Here is a 17,508-nt window from a genome sequence, read left to right on the forward strand (position 1 = left end):
CAAAAGTTTTCAGAGCCCAAAAGCGTGTAATACGTATTATTTGTGGAGTAAATTCACAGACGTCCTGTAGAAACCTCTTCAAAGAACTGGGTATACTAACTACTGCCTCTCAGTATATTTACTCCTTAATGAAATTTGTCCTAAATAATATATCTCTTTTTACAACAAACAGCTCAGTTCACACATACAATACCAGGAGCAAAAATGATCTGCACAAGGACTTAAAAGCACTTACTTTAGTTCAAAAAGGGGTTCACTACTCAGGAACACTCATCTTCAATAATTTTCCAGCAAACATAAAAAATTTAGTTACAAATAAAGATCAGTTTAAAAGGAGCCTGAAAGACTTACTAGTGGCCAACTCCTTCTACCCCATTGACGAATTTTTTAATAGAAACAATTGATGTATTGTATATATTCATACTATTAGTATTGCTATTTAATCTTTAAAAGGAAAAAAAAAACTGACATGTTCCACATCCACGAGAATCTCCTCAGCACGGATCTATGGAACGAAAAAATGATCTAATCTGTGGCTACAGATACACTACCAAAGACCCTCACAGATCCCTCATCCAAAGGACAGTTACATGTCGACAATATCAATATTTCTCAATAATTCAATGTTGACTTTCATTTTCTTGAGAATAGCATTTGAGACTAACTGGCTGCCATGTAATAAAAGGCAGGATCCAGAGTATATGTGGTCATACAATGTTGTTGTGGTCTTCAGTCCAGAGACTGGTTTGATGCAGCTCTCTATGCTACTCTACCCTGTGCAAGCCTCTTCATCCCCTAGTACCTACTGCAACCTACATCCTTCTGAATCTACTTAGTGTATTCATCTCCTGGTCTCCGTCTACGATTTTTACCCTCCACTCTTCCCGGCAGTACCATATTGGTGATCCTTTGGTGCCTCAGAACGTGTCCTACCAACCGATCCCTTCTTCTAGTCAAGTTGTGCCACAAACTCCTCTTCTCCCCAATCCAATTCAATACTTCCTCATTCGTTACGTGATCTACCCAACTAATCTTCAGCATTCCTCTGTAGCACTACATTTCGAAAGCTTCTAGTCTGTTCCTTGTCTAAAACTTTTATTGTCCATGTTTCACTTCTATATGTGGCTACACTCCATATAAGTATTTTCAGAAAAGACTTCCTGGTACTTAAATCTATACTCTACCTCAACAAATTCCTCTTCTTCAGAAGCGCTATCCTTGCCATGGCCAGTTTACATTTTATATCCTCTCTACATCAACTATCATCAGTTATTTTGCTCCCCATATAGCAAAAATAGTCGCCCATTCGGATCTCCGGGTGGGGACTACTCAAGAGGACGTCGTTATCAGGAGAAGGAAAACTGGCGTTCTACGGATCGGAGTGTGGAATGTCAAATTCCTTAATCGGGCAGGTAGGTTAGAAAATTTAAAAAGGGAAATGGATAGGTTAGAGTTAGATATAGTGGGAATCAGTGAAGTACGGTGGCAAGAGGAACAAGACTTCTGGTCAGGTGGATACAGGGTTATAAATACAAAATCAAATAGGGATAATGCAGGAGTAGGTTTAATAATGAATAAAAAATAGGAGTGCAGGTAAGCTACTACAAACAGCATAGTGAACGCATTATTGTGGCCAAAAAATAGACACGAAGCCCACGCCAACCACAGTAGTACAAGTTTATATGGCAACTAGCTCTGCAGATGACGAAGAGGTTGATGAAATGTATGAGGAGGTAAAAGAAATTATTCATATAGTGAAGAGAGACGAAAATTTAATAGTAATGGGTGACTGGAATTCGATAGTAGGAAAATGCAGATAAGGAAACGTAGTATGTGAATACAGAATGGCGGTAAGGAACGAAAGAGGAAGCTGCGTGGTAGAATTCTGCACAGAGTATAACTTAATAATAGCTAACACTTGGTTCAAGAATCATGAAAGAAGGTCATATTCATGGAAAAGGCCTGGAGATACTGGGAGGTTTCAGCTAGATTATATAATGGTAAGACAGAGATTTAAGGAACAGGTTTTAAATTGCAAGACATTTCCAGGGTCAGATCTGGGCTCTGACCACAATCTATTGGTTATGAACTGTAGATTAGAACTGAAGAAACTGCGAAAAGGTGGGAAATTAAAAAGATGGGACTTGGCAAAACTTACAGAACCAGAGGTTGTAGAGAGTTTCAGGGAGAGCGTTAGGGAATGATTGAAAAGTATGGGGGAAAGAAATACAGTAGAGGAAGAGCTTTGAGAGATGAAATAGTGAAGGCAGCAAAGGATCAAGTCGGTAAGAAGACGAGGGCTAGTAGAAATCCTTGGGTTACAGAAGACATATTGAATTTAACTGATGAAAGGAGAAAATATAAAAATGCAGTAGATGAAGCTGGCAAAAAGGAATACAATCCTCTCAAAAATGAGATCGATAGGAAGTGCAAAATGGCTAAGCAGGGATGGCTAGAGGACAAATGTAAGGATGTAGAGGCTTGTCTCACTAGGGGTAAGATAGCTACTGCCTACAGGAAAATTAAAGAGACCTTTGGAGAAAAGAGAACCACTTGCATGAATATCAAGAGCTCAGATGGAAACCCAGTTCTAAACAAAGAAGGGAAAGCAGAAAGGTGGAAGGAGTTTACAGAGGGTCTATACAGGGGCGATGTTCTTGAGGACAATATTATGGAAATGGAAGAGGATGTAGATGAAAATGAACTGGGAGATATGATACTGCGGGAAGAGGTTGACAGAGCACTGAAAGACCTAAGTAAAAACAAGGCCCTGGGAGTAGACAACATTCCATTAGACCTACTGATAGCCTCAGGAGAGCCAGCCCTGCGAAAACTCGACCATCTGGTTAGAAAGATGTATGAGATAGGCGAAATTCCCTCAGACTTCACGAAGAATATAATAATTCCAAAACCAAAAGAAAGCAGGTGTTAACAGATGTGAAAATCACCGAATGACCAGTTTAATAAAGTCACGGTTACAAAATACTAACACGAATTCTTTGCCGACGAATGGAAAAACTGGTAGAAACCGACCTGGGGGAAGATCAGTTTGGATTCCGTAGAAACGTTGGAACACGTGAGGCAATACTGACCTTACGACTTATCTTAGAAGAAAGATTAAGGAAAGGCAAACCCATGTTTCTAGCATTTGTAGACTTGGATAAAGTTTTTGACAATGTTGACTGGAACGCTCTCTTTCAAATTCTGATGGTGGCAGGGGTAAAATACAGGGAGCGAAAGGCTATTTACAATTTGTACAGAAACCAGATGGCAGTTATAAGAGTCGAGGGGCATGAAAGGGAAGCAGTGGTTGGGAAAGGAGTGAGACAGAGTTGTAGCCTCTCCCCGATGGTATTCAATCTGTATATTGAGCAAGCAGTAAAGGAAACAAAAGAAAAATTCGGAGTAGGTATTAAAATCCATGGAGAAGAAATAAAAACTTTGAGGTTCGCTGATGACATTGTAATTCTGTCAGAGACAGCAATGGAACTGGAACTGGAACAGCAGTTGAGCGGAATGGACAGTGTCTTGAAAGGGGGATATAAGATGAACATCAACAAAAGGAAAACGAGGATAATGGAATGTAGTCGAATTAAATCAGGTGATGCAGAGGGAATTAAATTAGGAAGTGAGACACTTAAGGTAGTAAATGAGTTTTGCTATTTGGGGAGCAAAATAACTGATGATGGTCTAAGTAGAGAGGATATAAAATGTAGACTGGCAATGGCAAGGTAAGCGTTTCTGAAGAAGAGAAAATTGGTAACATCGAGTATAGATTTAAGTGTCAGGAAGTCGTTCCTGAAAGTATTTGTATGGAGTGTAGCCACGTATGGAAGTGAAACGTGGACGATAAATAGTTTAGGCAAGAAGAGAATAGAAGCTTTCGAAATGTGGTGCTGCAGAAGAATGCTGAAGATTAGATAGATAGGTCACATAAATAATGAACAGGTATTGGATAGAATTGGGGAGAAGAGAAATTTGTGGCACAACTTGACTAGAAGCAGGAATCGGTTGGTAGGACATGTTCTGAGACATCAAGGGATAACCAATTTAGTATAGGAGGGCAGCGTGGAGGGTAAAAATCGTAGAGGGAGATCAAGAAATAAATAAAAAATAGTGGAGGGAGAACAAGAGATGAATACACTGAGCAGATTCAGAAGGATGTAAGATGCAGTAGGTACCGGGAGACGAAAAAGCTTGCACAGGATAGAGTAGCATGAATAGCTGCATCAAACCAGTCTCTGGACTGAAGACCACAACAACAACATAGCAAAACTCATATACTACTTTAAGATTCTCACTTCCTAATATAATTGCCTCAGCATCACCTGGCTTCATGAGACAACATTCCATTATCCTCGTTCTGCTTTTGTTGATGTTCATCTTATATCCTCCTTTCAAGACACTGTCCATTCCGTTCAACTCCTCTTCCAGGTCCTTTGCTGTCTCTGACAGAATTACAATGTCATCGGCGAACCTCAATGTTTTCATTTCTTCTAAATGGATTTTAATTCCTACTCTGAATTTTTCTTTTGTATCCATCATTGCTTGCTCAATATAGACTGCATTACATCTATGACAGACTGCAACCCTGCCTCAGTCCCTTCTCAACCACTGCTTCCCTTTCATGTTCCTTGACTGTTATAACTGCCATCTGGTTTCTGTACAAATTGTAAATAGCCTTTAGCTCCCTGTGTTTTTCCGCTGCCACCTTCAGAATTTGAAAGAGAGTATTCCAGTCAACATTGACAAAAGCTTTATCCAAGTCTACAAATGCTAGAAACGTAGGTTTGCCTTTGCTTAGTCTATCTTCTAAGATATGTCGTTGGGTTAGTATTGCTTCGCATGTTGCGACATTTCTACGGAATCCAAACTGATCTTCCCTAAGTTCCGCGTCTACCAGTTTTTCCATTTGTCTGTAAGGAATTCTTGTTAGTATTTTGCAGCCGTGACTTATCAAACTGATAATTCGGTAGTTTTTGCACCTTTCAGCACCTGATTTCTTTGGGATTGGAATTATTACATTCTTCTTGAAGTCTGAGGATATCTCGCCTGTCTCATACATCTTGCTCACCAGATGGTAGAGTTTTGTCAGGGCTGGCTCTCCCAAGGCCATCAGTAGTTCTAATGGAATGTTGTCTACTCCCGGGGCCTTGTTTCGACTCAGGTCCTTCAGTGCTCTGTCAAACTCTTCACGCAGTATTATATCTCCCATCTCATCTTCATCTACGTCCTCTTCCATTTCGATAATATTGCCCTCACGTACATCGCCCTTGAATGGACCCTCTATATACTCCTTCCATCTTTTTGATTTCCCGTCTTTGCTCAGCACTGGTTTTCCATTTGAGTTTTTGATATTCATACAGGTGATTCTTTTCTCTGAAGGTCTCTTTAATTTTGCTGTAGGCAGTATCTATCTTAGCCCTAGCGATATATGCCACTAGCCCTTGTGTTTTAATCTACTTTATCCCCTGAACCTTCACTATTTCATCTCTCAAAGCTACTCATTCTTCTTCTACTGTATTTCTTTCCCCTGTTCTTGTCAATTGTTCCCTAATGCCCTCTGTGAAACTCTCTGCAACTTCTGGTTCTTTCAGTTTATCCAGGTCCCATCTCCTTAAATTCCCACCCTTTTGCAGTTTCTTCAGATTTAATCTATAATTCATAACCAATAAATTGTGGTCAGAATTCACATCTGCCCCTGGAAATCCCACAATTTAAAACCTGGTTCCTAAATCTCTGTCTTACCATTATATAATCTATCTTAAATCTTCCAGTGTCTCCAGGCCTCTTCCACGTATATAACCTTCTTCCATTATTCTTAAACCAAATGTTAACTATGATTAAATTATTCTCTGCGCATAATTCTACCAGGCGGCTTCCTCTTACATTCCTTATCCTCCATCCATATTAACCAACTACTTTTCCTTCTCTTCCTTTCCTTACTATCGAATTCCAGTCCCCAATGACTATTAAATTTTCGTCTCCCTTCACTATCTGAATAATTTCTTTTATTTCATCATACATTTCTTCAATTTCTTCGTCATCTGCAGAGCTAGTTGGCATATAAACTTGTACTACTGTAGTAGGCGTGGGCTTCGTGTCTATCGTGGCCACAATAATGCGTTCACTATGCTGTTTGTAGTAGCTTACCCGCACTCCTATTTTTTATTCATTATTAAACCTACTCCTGCCTTACCCCTATTTGATTTTGTATTTATAACCCTGTATTCACCTGACCAGAAGTCTTGTTCCTCCTGCCACCGAACTTCATTGATTCTCACTGTATTTAACTTTAACCTATCCATTTCCCTTTTTAAATTTTCTAACCTATCTACCCGATTAAGGGTACATACGCCCCAGAATTTCTCAAGAACGTTAGCAAGCAAACATATGTCCATGTCCATATTAAGTTTTGCATACTTCCCTAAATTTAGGATTTTGAAGTCCTGTCAAACATTTACTACATGCTTATACTCTGCATATGGTACTGCATCACCTCTAAGGTTTACGGTGTATGCAGTTATGTAGGGTACCCTATTTTCGTAGAGTTTTTCCATACAGTCCAGATACTAGTATGGCAAAGTACCCATCCTCGTTACAAGATGAAACTTTGCATCATCATAATATGCACTAAAGTGATTTGCATATCCTCCTGAGAAACAGTTTGAAAAAGTTTCTGTAGTGGTACCTGAATAAAACACAGTGCGGCTAGGAAGCAGAAAGTAATTCTTGGCATCATTCATTTTGAGAAAGAAATATATTTCTCGACGTTGTCAGGCAGGACACTGGTCTGCTCTTTCTTCACACCGAAATCAACCAAGTGGTCAACGAGAAAGTGAGCATCACACTCGCTCAAATTGTGAAAAAAAGGGGTATGTGCCATGGTAGTTTATCCTTCAAGTTGCATGCACTGTGAGCAGCACTATGGAACTTCTCATTTAGGTGACAAAGCTACCTACGAGGAGAAGCCACTTTTATATCTAAAAACAACCTTCATATATGACAGTCATCCACACTATTGCACAAATCAGTACTCTCCCTTGATTTGGTCATGGGAATATTGCTTCTCTAAAGCTTATCAACCCCCCCCCCCCCACACACACACACATACACCATATACACTATTGGCCATTAAAATTGCTACACCAAGAAGAAATGCAGATAATAAACGGGTATTCATTCGACAAATATATTATACTAGAACTGACATGTGATTACATTTTCAAGCAATTTGGGTGCATAGATCCTGAGAAATCAGCACACAGAACAACCACCTCTGGCCGTAATAACGGCCTTGATACGCCTGGGCATTGAGTCAAACAGAGCTTGGATGGCGTGTACAGCTGCCCATGCAGCTTCAACACGATACCACAATTCATCAAGAGTAGTGACTGGCGTATTGTGACGAGCCAGTTGCTCGGCCACCATTGACCAGACGTTTTCAATTGGTGAGACATCTGGAGAATGTGCTGGCCAGGGCAGCAGTCGAACATTTTCTATATCCAGAAAGGCCCTACAGGACCTGCAACATGCGGTCGTGCATTATCCTCCTGAAATGTAGGGTTTCGCAGGGATCCAATGAAAGGTAGAGCCACGGGTCGTAACACATCTGAAATGTAATGTCCACTGTTCAAAGTGCCGTCAATGCGAACAAGAGGTGACCGAGACGTGTAACCAATGGCACCCCATACCATGACGCCAGGTGATACGGCAGTATGGCGATGACGAATACACGCTTCCAATGTGCGTTCACCGCGATGTCGCCAAACACGAATGCTGTAAACAGAACCTGGATTCATCCAAAAAAATGACGTTTTACCATTCGTGCACCCAGGGTCGTCGTTGAGTACACCATCGCAGGCGCTCCTGTCTGTGATGCAGCGTCAAGGTAACCGCAGCCATGGTCTCCGAGCTGATAGTCCCTGCTGCCGCAAACGTCGTCGAACTGTTCGTGCAGATGGTTGTTGTCTTGCAAACGTCCCCATCTGTTGACTCAGGGATCGAGACGTGGCTGCACGATCCGTTACAGCCATGCGGATAAGATGCCTGTCATCTCGACTGCTAGTGATACGAGGCCGTTGGGATCCAGTACGGCGTTCCGTATTACCCTCCTTAACCCACCGATTCCATATTCTGCTGTCAGTCATTGGATCTCGACCAACGCGAGCAGCAATGTCGCGATACGATAAACCGCAATCGCGATAGGCTACAGTCCAATCTTTATCAAAGTTGTAAACGTGATGGTACGCGTTTCTCCTCCTTAAACGAGGCATCACAACAACGTTTCACCAGGCAACGCCGGTCAACTGCTGTTTGTGTATGGGAAATCGGTTGGAAATTTTCGTCGTGTCATCACGTTGTAGGTGTCGCCACCGGTGCCAACCTTGTGTGAATGCTCTGAAGAGCTAATCATTTGCATATCACAGCAGCTTCCTGTCGGTTAAATTTCGCGTCTGGAGCACGTCATCTTCGTGGTTTAGCAATTTTAATGGGCAATAGTGTATGTTTTCTGAGGTCAGGAAGCAGCCAAATCACAGGATCATTCCTGACAAATTATGTGTGGTGGTTAAGACTTCAACTGTATGGATACACAAGCTGTATGATGCTGCATAAGGTACATGTTTTCCTGAGATGGTGCTTTGTGAGGCTGTAGGGTCGCCTGCACTGCGTGTCACAGGAGCGAGGAGGCGTTAAGAGTCACCATACACTACAAAGGTCTTTTGTCCTCGGCAATGCACGCAAACGGATCCCAGTTGACAAGAACGCGTCATCTGGGAAGAACAGCTCACACACGTTGTATTACATTTAGGTGCTCCGTTGTGGAGGGAGGAACTATGGCAGTCCAAACAAATTAGTGACCCACAAATATTCACTTTATTGTGCTGCAGTACTTAACTAGAGTTGTACGGCAACTCGCTAGGTGTACTTGTGGACAAATAAAATTAAGCAGTGGCCTGTCAAGGTGTGCATTACTGAATATTGAATACAATGTCAACAAGACTAAGTCCATCCTGAGTGCCACACTCTCAATCACGGTAGTGATCATATGTTCTTGAGCGAAGGCCATATGTGACTAAGTCTCGCAGGCTCATCACCACTAAGAACTGTAGCTACGAACAGCAACTCTGGAACTCCACACTAGAACTGTCGTACACCATCGCTGAACATGAACTCGTTCATTGCTGCCTGTGGTCGCCGGTTATCACAACAGAGAGATCCATCTCATTGGTGACAGTGAAGAAGTTGCTGATGACGCTTGTGGTTGGTCGCGAATTTCAAAGTGCAGCCCATGGCGCCAGTGGGAAAATGCCTGAGCGCTCCAGATCTGGTTGCGCCCATTGGCGAGGACACAACAGAAGGAACATCGCCACTCAAGGTGGGCATTCTCAAACTTTGAGAATTTGTTTTCGTCTTGGTAGAAAAATGCACAAGACGCTTTGCTAAAGACTCGCTTGTGGTGTAAGTAGGCTGTTTAGGTTTTTATGTTGGTAACGCCAGTAGCTCTCTGTATGAAGATCACTGACTGTGCTGTGTGCAGTCTGTGGCTGTTTGGACTCATTGTTGGAATATTCGCCATTGGAGTGTTGGGCACTTGGATGCAAACTGGGTGTAGTGTTGTGCGGTTGGAGGTGAGCCGTCAGCAGTGGTGGATGTGGGGAGAGAGATGCCAGATTTTTGAGCAGACTATCTGGAGGTGTGTCCATCATAAAAAGGAAATTTGTTTAATTGGATGTCACAAAATATATATATATATATATATATATATATATATATATATATATATATATATATATATACGCTTTTGAACGCTATGATGGCTGCTAGCAATCTCTACAAGGACTACAGTGGGTCTACACCTTTGATGACCCACCAATACCATTATTTCTACAAGGACTGCAGTGGGTCTGCACCTCTGGTGTCCCACCAATACCATAATCTGTACCAGAACTCCAGTGGGTCTACTCTGTCATGACCTACCTACCAATATTCTTCAAAACTTCGACTGACTCTGCTGTGGGTTTGCTCTGTTGTGGCCCATTACCTGTCTGCATGTCAAGAAATGGTTCAAATGGCTCTGAGCACTATGGGACTCAACTGCTGAGGTCATTAGTCCCCTAGAACTTAGAACTAGTTAAACCTAACTAACCTAAGGACATCACACACATCCATGCCCGAGGCAGGATTCGAACCTGCGACCGTAGCGGTCTCGCTGTTCCAGACTGCAGCGCCAGAACCGCGCGGCCACTTCGGCCGGCTGCATGTCAAGAGTCAGCACAGTCTTTCCGTTGGAAGGACAAAACTACTTCTTCAAGACTGCATGGAAATCCATTACTTCCGTGTGCATTTTCTTTTACTGGTCGGGCTTTGAGAAAAATAAGAACACTGCAATTTTACTGTGATGAATGATCAGAACTGTCTTTATGGACTGTGAGAAAATTTTAGATCTTGACCAACATTGAATAAGTGAGTGCATTTGGTTTCTTTGTTATTGTAATTATGAAAAATGTTTTCAAACCTGTATTGGCCACTGCCCAAAACAATTTGGAAAATTTTTTGTGGGGAGCATGGGGGCTATGTAAGTAGGCTGTTTAGGTTTTTATGTTGGTAACGCAACGTAGCGCTCTGTATGAAAATCACTGACTGTGCTGTGTGCAGTCTGTGGCTGGTTTGCATTCTTGGAATACTTGTTACTGTAGTGTTGGGCAGTTGGATGTGAACAGCGCGTAGCGTTGCGCAGTTGGAGGTGAGCCGCCAACAGTGGTGGATGTGGTAAATGAGATGGCGGAGTTTTGAGAGCGGATGATCTGGACGTGTGTCCGCCAGAAAGAGTAAATTTGTAATACTGGATCTCATGAACTGATATATATATATATATATATATATATATATATATATGATGGCTTTTGAACATTATTAAGGTAAATACATTGTTTGTTCTCTATCAAAATCTTTCATTTGCTAACTATGCCTATCAGTAGTTAGTGCCTTCAGTAGTTAGAATCTTTTATTTAGCTGGCAGTATTGGCGCTCTCTGTATTGCAGTAGTTCGAGCAACGAAGATTTTTGTGAGGTAAGTGATTCATGAAAGGTATAGGTTACTGTTAGTCAGGGCCATTGTTTTGTAGGGATTATTGAAAGTCAGATTGCGCTCCACTAAAAAATATTGTGTGTCAGTTTATTGATGATCAGAATAAGTAAAGAGAGAACTGTCTGAGTATGTTCAGTTATACTTAGCTCTCTTATATATTATATTCACTGCTATGTTAATGTGTTTTCTTATTTTTGATCTTCAAATTGTGATCATGATGTATGAAAAACGTAACATTAGGCTGCAAAGTAAATTGAGAAATGACAGTGAAGACGAGAGTAGTGTGTTAGCCGCACTGTGTAATGAATTAACAAATATTCAGAATAGTAATTTGGTAATTCTTCGTAGGGAAATGGACCAGGTGGCAAATAATGGTGTAGACAGTGACACAATTAGTGAACAGAGAAGCATTGTCGATCGTTCGGTCGGCAACAGCTCGCCTCAGGAATCCGAAATGACAGGACAAAATTTTGCAAATACTGTAGATTCAGGTTTTACGTCCTCACCTTTTTCTCAATTACGTCAAGGCACATTCTATGCTTTTCAACATACGAATACACAAAACAACATGCTCTAGACACTAATAAATTATAATTGTAATTATTGTAACAAATGGAACAAAATCAAAAACAAACAATCACAGCAACAAATGGAACAAAATCAGAAACAAATTAAAGAAATACGAAGGTTTAACTGCTGAGTTACTTAAAATCGAATCGAAATGTCAAAATGTCTGTAATGACGTAAAAACACAAATTTGTGAGCATGTTCAACCTATGTTGTCGCGCATGAAAACGCATTACAGAATCACGAAGCAGCCATAAAAGAACTGCAAACTATTGTTCATGAAAATCACGACACCTTGCAAGCTAAAATTGACTCAGTTGCACCTACCGATTCGGTTGCGCAACTTGCAAAAACTCAGGAAAACTTAAAGGACACAGTAGATGCTCTGAAATTTGGTTCAGAAAGACACACGGAGGAAATCGGTTCATTATCAGAGAAAGTAGTCGAACTTTCGGATCAGCTAAATAATTTATCTGTGAAGGTAGATTATAATCTGAATGAAACAAGACCGGTAGTCTTTACTGACACAGAAGAATTCCAACAAATTAGGAAATGCAAACAAAATCAGAATCAAATTAATACGCAACACAAAAGAGAAATCCGGGAAATACAAGAACAGTTGACACAAGTAATATAAGAAGGACACTCGCGCTCCAATACGGGAAGAGGGACATAGAAATACGGAAAACAACTGAGAGAAAATCTGGAATACATTTCACATAAATTTTCTCAGCATGTTATAGTCTTAGGTGGAGATTTCAATTTACCAGATATAGGCTGGAAGACTCAGATGTTTAGGACGGGTGGTACGGACAGAGCATCGAGTGACATTATACTGAGTGCACTATCCGAAAATTACCTCGAGCAATTAAACAGAGAACCGACTCGTGGAGATAACATTTGGACCTACTGATAACAAACAGACCCGAACTTTTCGACTCTGTAAACGCAGAACACGGAATCAGTGATCATAAGGCCGTTGCAGCATCCCTGAATGTGGAAGTAAATAGGAATATAAAAAAAGGGAGGAAGGTTTATCTGTTTAGCAAGAGTAATAGAAGGCAGATTTCAGACTACCTAACAGATCAAAACGAAAATTTCTGTTCCGACACTGGCAATGTTGAGTGTTTATGGAAAAAGTTCAAGGCAATCGTAAAATGCGTTTTAGACAGGTACGTGGCGAGTAAAACTGTGAGGGACGGAAAAAACCCACTGTGGTTCAACAACAAAGTTGGGAAACTGCTGCGAAAGCAAAGAGAGCTTCACTGCAAAGTTAAACGCAGCCAAAACCTCTCAGACAAACGATGTCAAAGTTAGCGTAAGGAGGGCTATGCGTGAAGCGTTCAGTGAATTCGAAAGTAAAATTCTATGTACCGACTTGACAGAAAATCCTAGGAAGTTCTGGTCTTACGTTAAATCAGTAAGTGGCTCGAAACAGCATATCCAAACACTTTGGGATGATGATGGCATTGAAACAGAGGATGACACGCGTAAAGCTGAAATACTAAACACCTTTTTCCAAAGCTGTTTCACAGAGGAAGACCGCACTGCAGTTCCTTCTCTAAATCCTCGCACAAACGAAAAAATGGAGTTAATGACAGTGGCACGTAAAGTGTCCTCCGCCACACACCGTTGGGTGGCTTGCGGAGTATAAATGTAGATGTAGAAAAGCCACAAAATAATAACACAGGGCATTTCGGAAATTATGAAAGAAATTGGCAAGGTGCACCGAATTTTGAGATGGAACCGCCGACCCGACGTAACAATGGTTGTTTAAATCTTCGGGCGGGTTTAGTGACATCTCTGAACAGTGAAAGGGACTGTGTCTGTGATACAATATCCACAGTCGACGTCTATCTTCAGGAGTTCTGGGAATTGGGGTGATGCAAAACTTTTGTGATGTGTGTATGTGTGGATACCTTTGATCAGATAGTGTGCGACAGTCATTTTAATCAGATACTGCAGACTGACAGCTGAACTGACGTACACACCCTGAAGGGCAGTAAGCTGGTAAACAGGCTCGCCACTGCAGCTTACTGTGGCGCTGCACTCACGTCTTGTCCTCGGTGATGGGGATGACAGCGACGTAGTCCCGCACGATGGTGAAAGCCCTCCAGAGCACCAGCAGCAGGATGTCGTGGTCCAGGTGGTCCGGCTGTGGCGGCCAGTAGCGGTAAGCTTCCCGGGCTATGCGGATCTGGATGTTGACTTTGGTGAAGACTCGGTCCGTCGTGAAGTCCACGTCGCCAGCGAAAATAACACCTGCGGAGGACGAGTGTGGTGAGTTTATGGTACCTCTCTGGTTACGGCCGGTCATCTTTACAACTGAGAACAATCTGCCACAGTCCCATGGCTTGGTTATAAATTGGAGGAGGAGACTACCGTTTAACGCCCCGTCGACAACGAGATCATTAGAGACGGAGAACAAGCTCGGTTTAGGGAAGGTTTGGGAAGCAAATTGGCCGTATCCGTTCATAGGAAGCGATTTAGGGGAATTACAGAAAACCTAAATTAGGATGGCCGGAAGTAGGTTTGAACCATCGTCCTTCTGAATGGGAGTCCAGTGCGCTATCAACTGCACCACCTCGCTCTGTTTATAAATTGTCATCATCCCACAACGTCTATGTTTTTTAAAATAATAATATATATATGAAGATCGTAATTGTTCTGTCGGACATGTTCGAAAGAACAGATATCATCTTCATATATATATACACTCCTGGAAATTGAAATAAGAACACCGTGAATTCATTGTCCCAGGAAGGGGAAACTTTATTGACACATTCCTGGGGTCAGATACATCACATGATCACACTGACAGAACCACAGGCACATAGACACAGGCAACAGAGCATGCACAATGTCGGCACTAGTACAGTGTATATCCACCTTTCGCAGCAATGCAGGCTGCTATTCTCCCATGGAGACGATCGTAGAGATGCTGGATGTAGTCCTGTGGAACGGCTTGCCATGCCATTCCCACCTGGCGCCTCAGTTGGACCAGCGTTCGTGCTGGACGTGCAGACCGCGTGAGACGACGCTTCATCCAGTCCCAAACATGCTCAATGGGGGGCAGATCCGGAGATCTTGCTGGCCAGGGTAGTTGACTTACACCTTCTAGAGCACGTTGAGTGGCACGGGATACATGCGGACGTGCATTGTCCTGTTGGAACAGCAAGTTCCCTTGCCGGTCTAGGAATGGTAGAACGATGGGTTCGATGACGGTTTGGATGTACCGTGCACTATTCAGTGTCCCCTCGACGATCACCAGTGGTGTACGGCCAGTGTAGGAGATCGCTCCCCACACCATGATGCCGGGTGTTGGCCCTGTGTGCCTCGGTCGTATGCAGTCCTGATTGTGGCGCTCACCTGCACGGCGCCAAACACGCATACGACCATCATTGGCACCAAGGTAGAAGCGACTCTCATCGCTGAAGACGACACGTCTCCATTCGTCCCTCCATTCACGCCTGTCGCGACACCACTGGAGGCGGGCTGCACGATGTTGGGGCGTGAGCGGAAGACGGCCTAACGGTGTGCGGGACCGTAGCCCAGCTTCATGGAGACGGTTGCGAATGGTCCTCGCCGATACCCCAGGAGCAACAGGGTCCCTAATTTGCTGGGAAGTGGCGGTGCGGTCCCCTACGGCACTGCGTAGGATCCTACGGTCTTGGCGTTCATCCGTGCGTCGCTGCGGTCCGGTCCCAGGTCGACGGGCACGTGCACCTTCCGCCGACCACTGGCGACAACATCGATGTACTGTGGAGACCTCACGCCCCACGTGTTGAGCAATTCGGCGGTACATCCACCCGGCCTCCCGCATGCCCACTATACGCCCTCGCTCAAAGTCCGTCAACTGCACATACGGTTCACGTCCACGCTGTCGCGGCATGCTACCAGTGTTAAAGACTGCGATGGAGCTCCGTATGCCACGGCAAACTGGCTGACACTGACGGCGGCGGTGCACAAATGCTGCGCAGCTAGCGCCATTCGACGGCCAACACCGGGGTTCCTGGTGTGTCCGCTGCGCCGTGCGTGTGATCATTGCTTGTACAGCCCTCTCGCAGTGTCCGGAGCAAGTATGGTGGGTCTGACACACCGGTGTCAATGTGTTCTTTTTTCCATTTCCAGGAGTATATATATATATATATATATATATATATATATATATATATATATATATATATTAGTTAAGGCTGACCAGCCATTTGACCATCTTCTTCTGTGCAGATGCACAAACAGTGCCCCTCGCCGGAACGGTAGCTCAGTGTGTTCGGTCAGAAAGCTGGTTGGCCTCTGTAACAAAAAAACTGATTGGAAGGACCAACAAACGAACTTGAACGGATGTCATGTGACGTCCGCAACGACCAAACACAACGATCAACAACGGACAAAAGAAAAAAAAAGAAAAGAAAATGGATAGAGTGTCTGCCATGCAAGCAGGAGATCCCGGGTTCGAGTCCCGGTCGGCGCACACATTTTCAACCGTCTCCGTTGACTTACATCAACGCCTGTATGCAGCTAAGGGTATTCATTTCTTTGTAATAATAATAATAATACCTGTAACTGTAGGTTACAGAAAGATTTTTACAATGTAGAAAGTAGTAGACATAAAATACGGATGTGAATTGTTACCTGTAAACGTATACAGAACGCCGACTGCAGTCATGTGTTGAAGGACATGAAAAGAAAGCAGTAGTAGAGAAGGAAGTGAGACAGAATTGTTGCCTGATCCCAATCTTACTCCGCCTGTACAATGAGCAAACTGTGAAGATAACTAAGGAGAAATTTTGGAAAGAGAATTAAAGTACATGGAGAAGAAATTTAATAATAAAGAAGCTTGAAGATGACATTCTCATTCTCAGGAGCGGCCAAACGAGTTGAAACAGCAGTTGAACAAATGGAAAGTCTCTTGTAAAGACATTGTAAGACGAACATGGACGAAAGTAAAAAGGCAATGGACAGTACAAGAAATGCATTCGCTATTGCGAATATGATCACGCTAAAGCTGCACAATATATTTGTGTAACGTCCCCACCGCAATTATCCAAGAAAATAAAGCAATACTTAATAGAAATGGGAGCCAAGTGTAACCTCCCCACAAAAATTTGAAAGAAAGAAACACGACAATATTTAATTATGAATGCTAATGGACATTGCGCTAATTGTAACCTCGCCCACAATGAGAGGTATTGAAAATGGCAACAAAAATGTGAAATTCGCAATCTGACTCAAATATAAATTCTTCACAAAATTTAAAGTCCGTTCAGTGACAAGAAAATACAATTAAATCGAAATATCGGTCTTTGGCCCTGTGTAAAACAATCAGAATTAAAGTCTTACCTCAGAATAAATGGATGTCACATATCTGCTCTTGTTGTTGCGCACCGCTTGGAGGAACTGCATTGCAAATAATAATATTCTGTTTTTTTTTTGATTCTAGTGAAATTTTTCTTCAAAAGAAGTGGAATGAAATGGGAAGTGCAACGAAATCTTGAGTTCAATAAAAAATTAAATTTTTGAGAAAATGCTTTTGAAATAAAAAAATTATTATTGGGAGACTTGTTGGAGAATAATTACAATGAATAAAATTTTTCATTATCTAATGATTATATTAATTAACAGTATACCTTATTCCTCATCTTGACCAGTGTTGCCGACCGCCTACATCACACAACCGCACTGGGCTGCTATTACTGACCGACCGCTCTGCATGACGACTACAGACTCGCAACGACTAACTCCACAGACTCGCAACGACAGACTCCACAGACTCGCAACGACAGACTGACTGCTACTGACTGAGAACCGCTCGCAACACTCGCGCGGTCAAGCGCATACTCTCTGGT

The 17,508-nt window shown here is 42.6% G+C and overlaps 1 protein-coding gene across 1 annotated transcript in view; it reads right to left on the reverse strand.

Annotated features, from left to right (window-relative positions):
- Window positions 1-17,508, reverse strand: part of LOC124716822 (trypsin 3A1-like) — a 62,173-nt gene that overhangs the window by 24,223 nt on the left and 20,442 nt on the right. Inside the window, exon 2 of the mRNA XM_047243375.1 lies at window positions 13,714-13,921. Within this exon, the coding sequence (XP_047099331.1) occupies window positions 13,714-13,921 (208 nt within the window). The remainder of the gene's footprint in view (window positions 1-13,713; window positions 13,922-17,508) is intronic.

Source organism: Schistocerca piceifrons, chromosome 9 (genome assembly GCF_021461385.2).
Source record: "Schistocerca piceifrons isolate TAMUIC-IGC-003096 chromosome 9, iqSchPice1.1, whole genome shotgun sequence".
Taxonomy (NCBI): Eukaryota; Metazoa; Arthropoda; class Insecta; order Orthoptera; family Acrididae; genus Schistocerca; species Schistocerca piceifrons.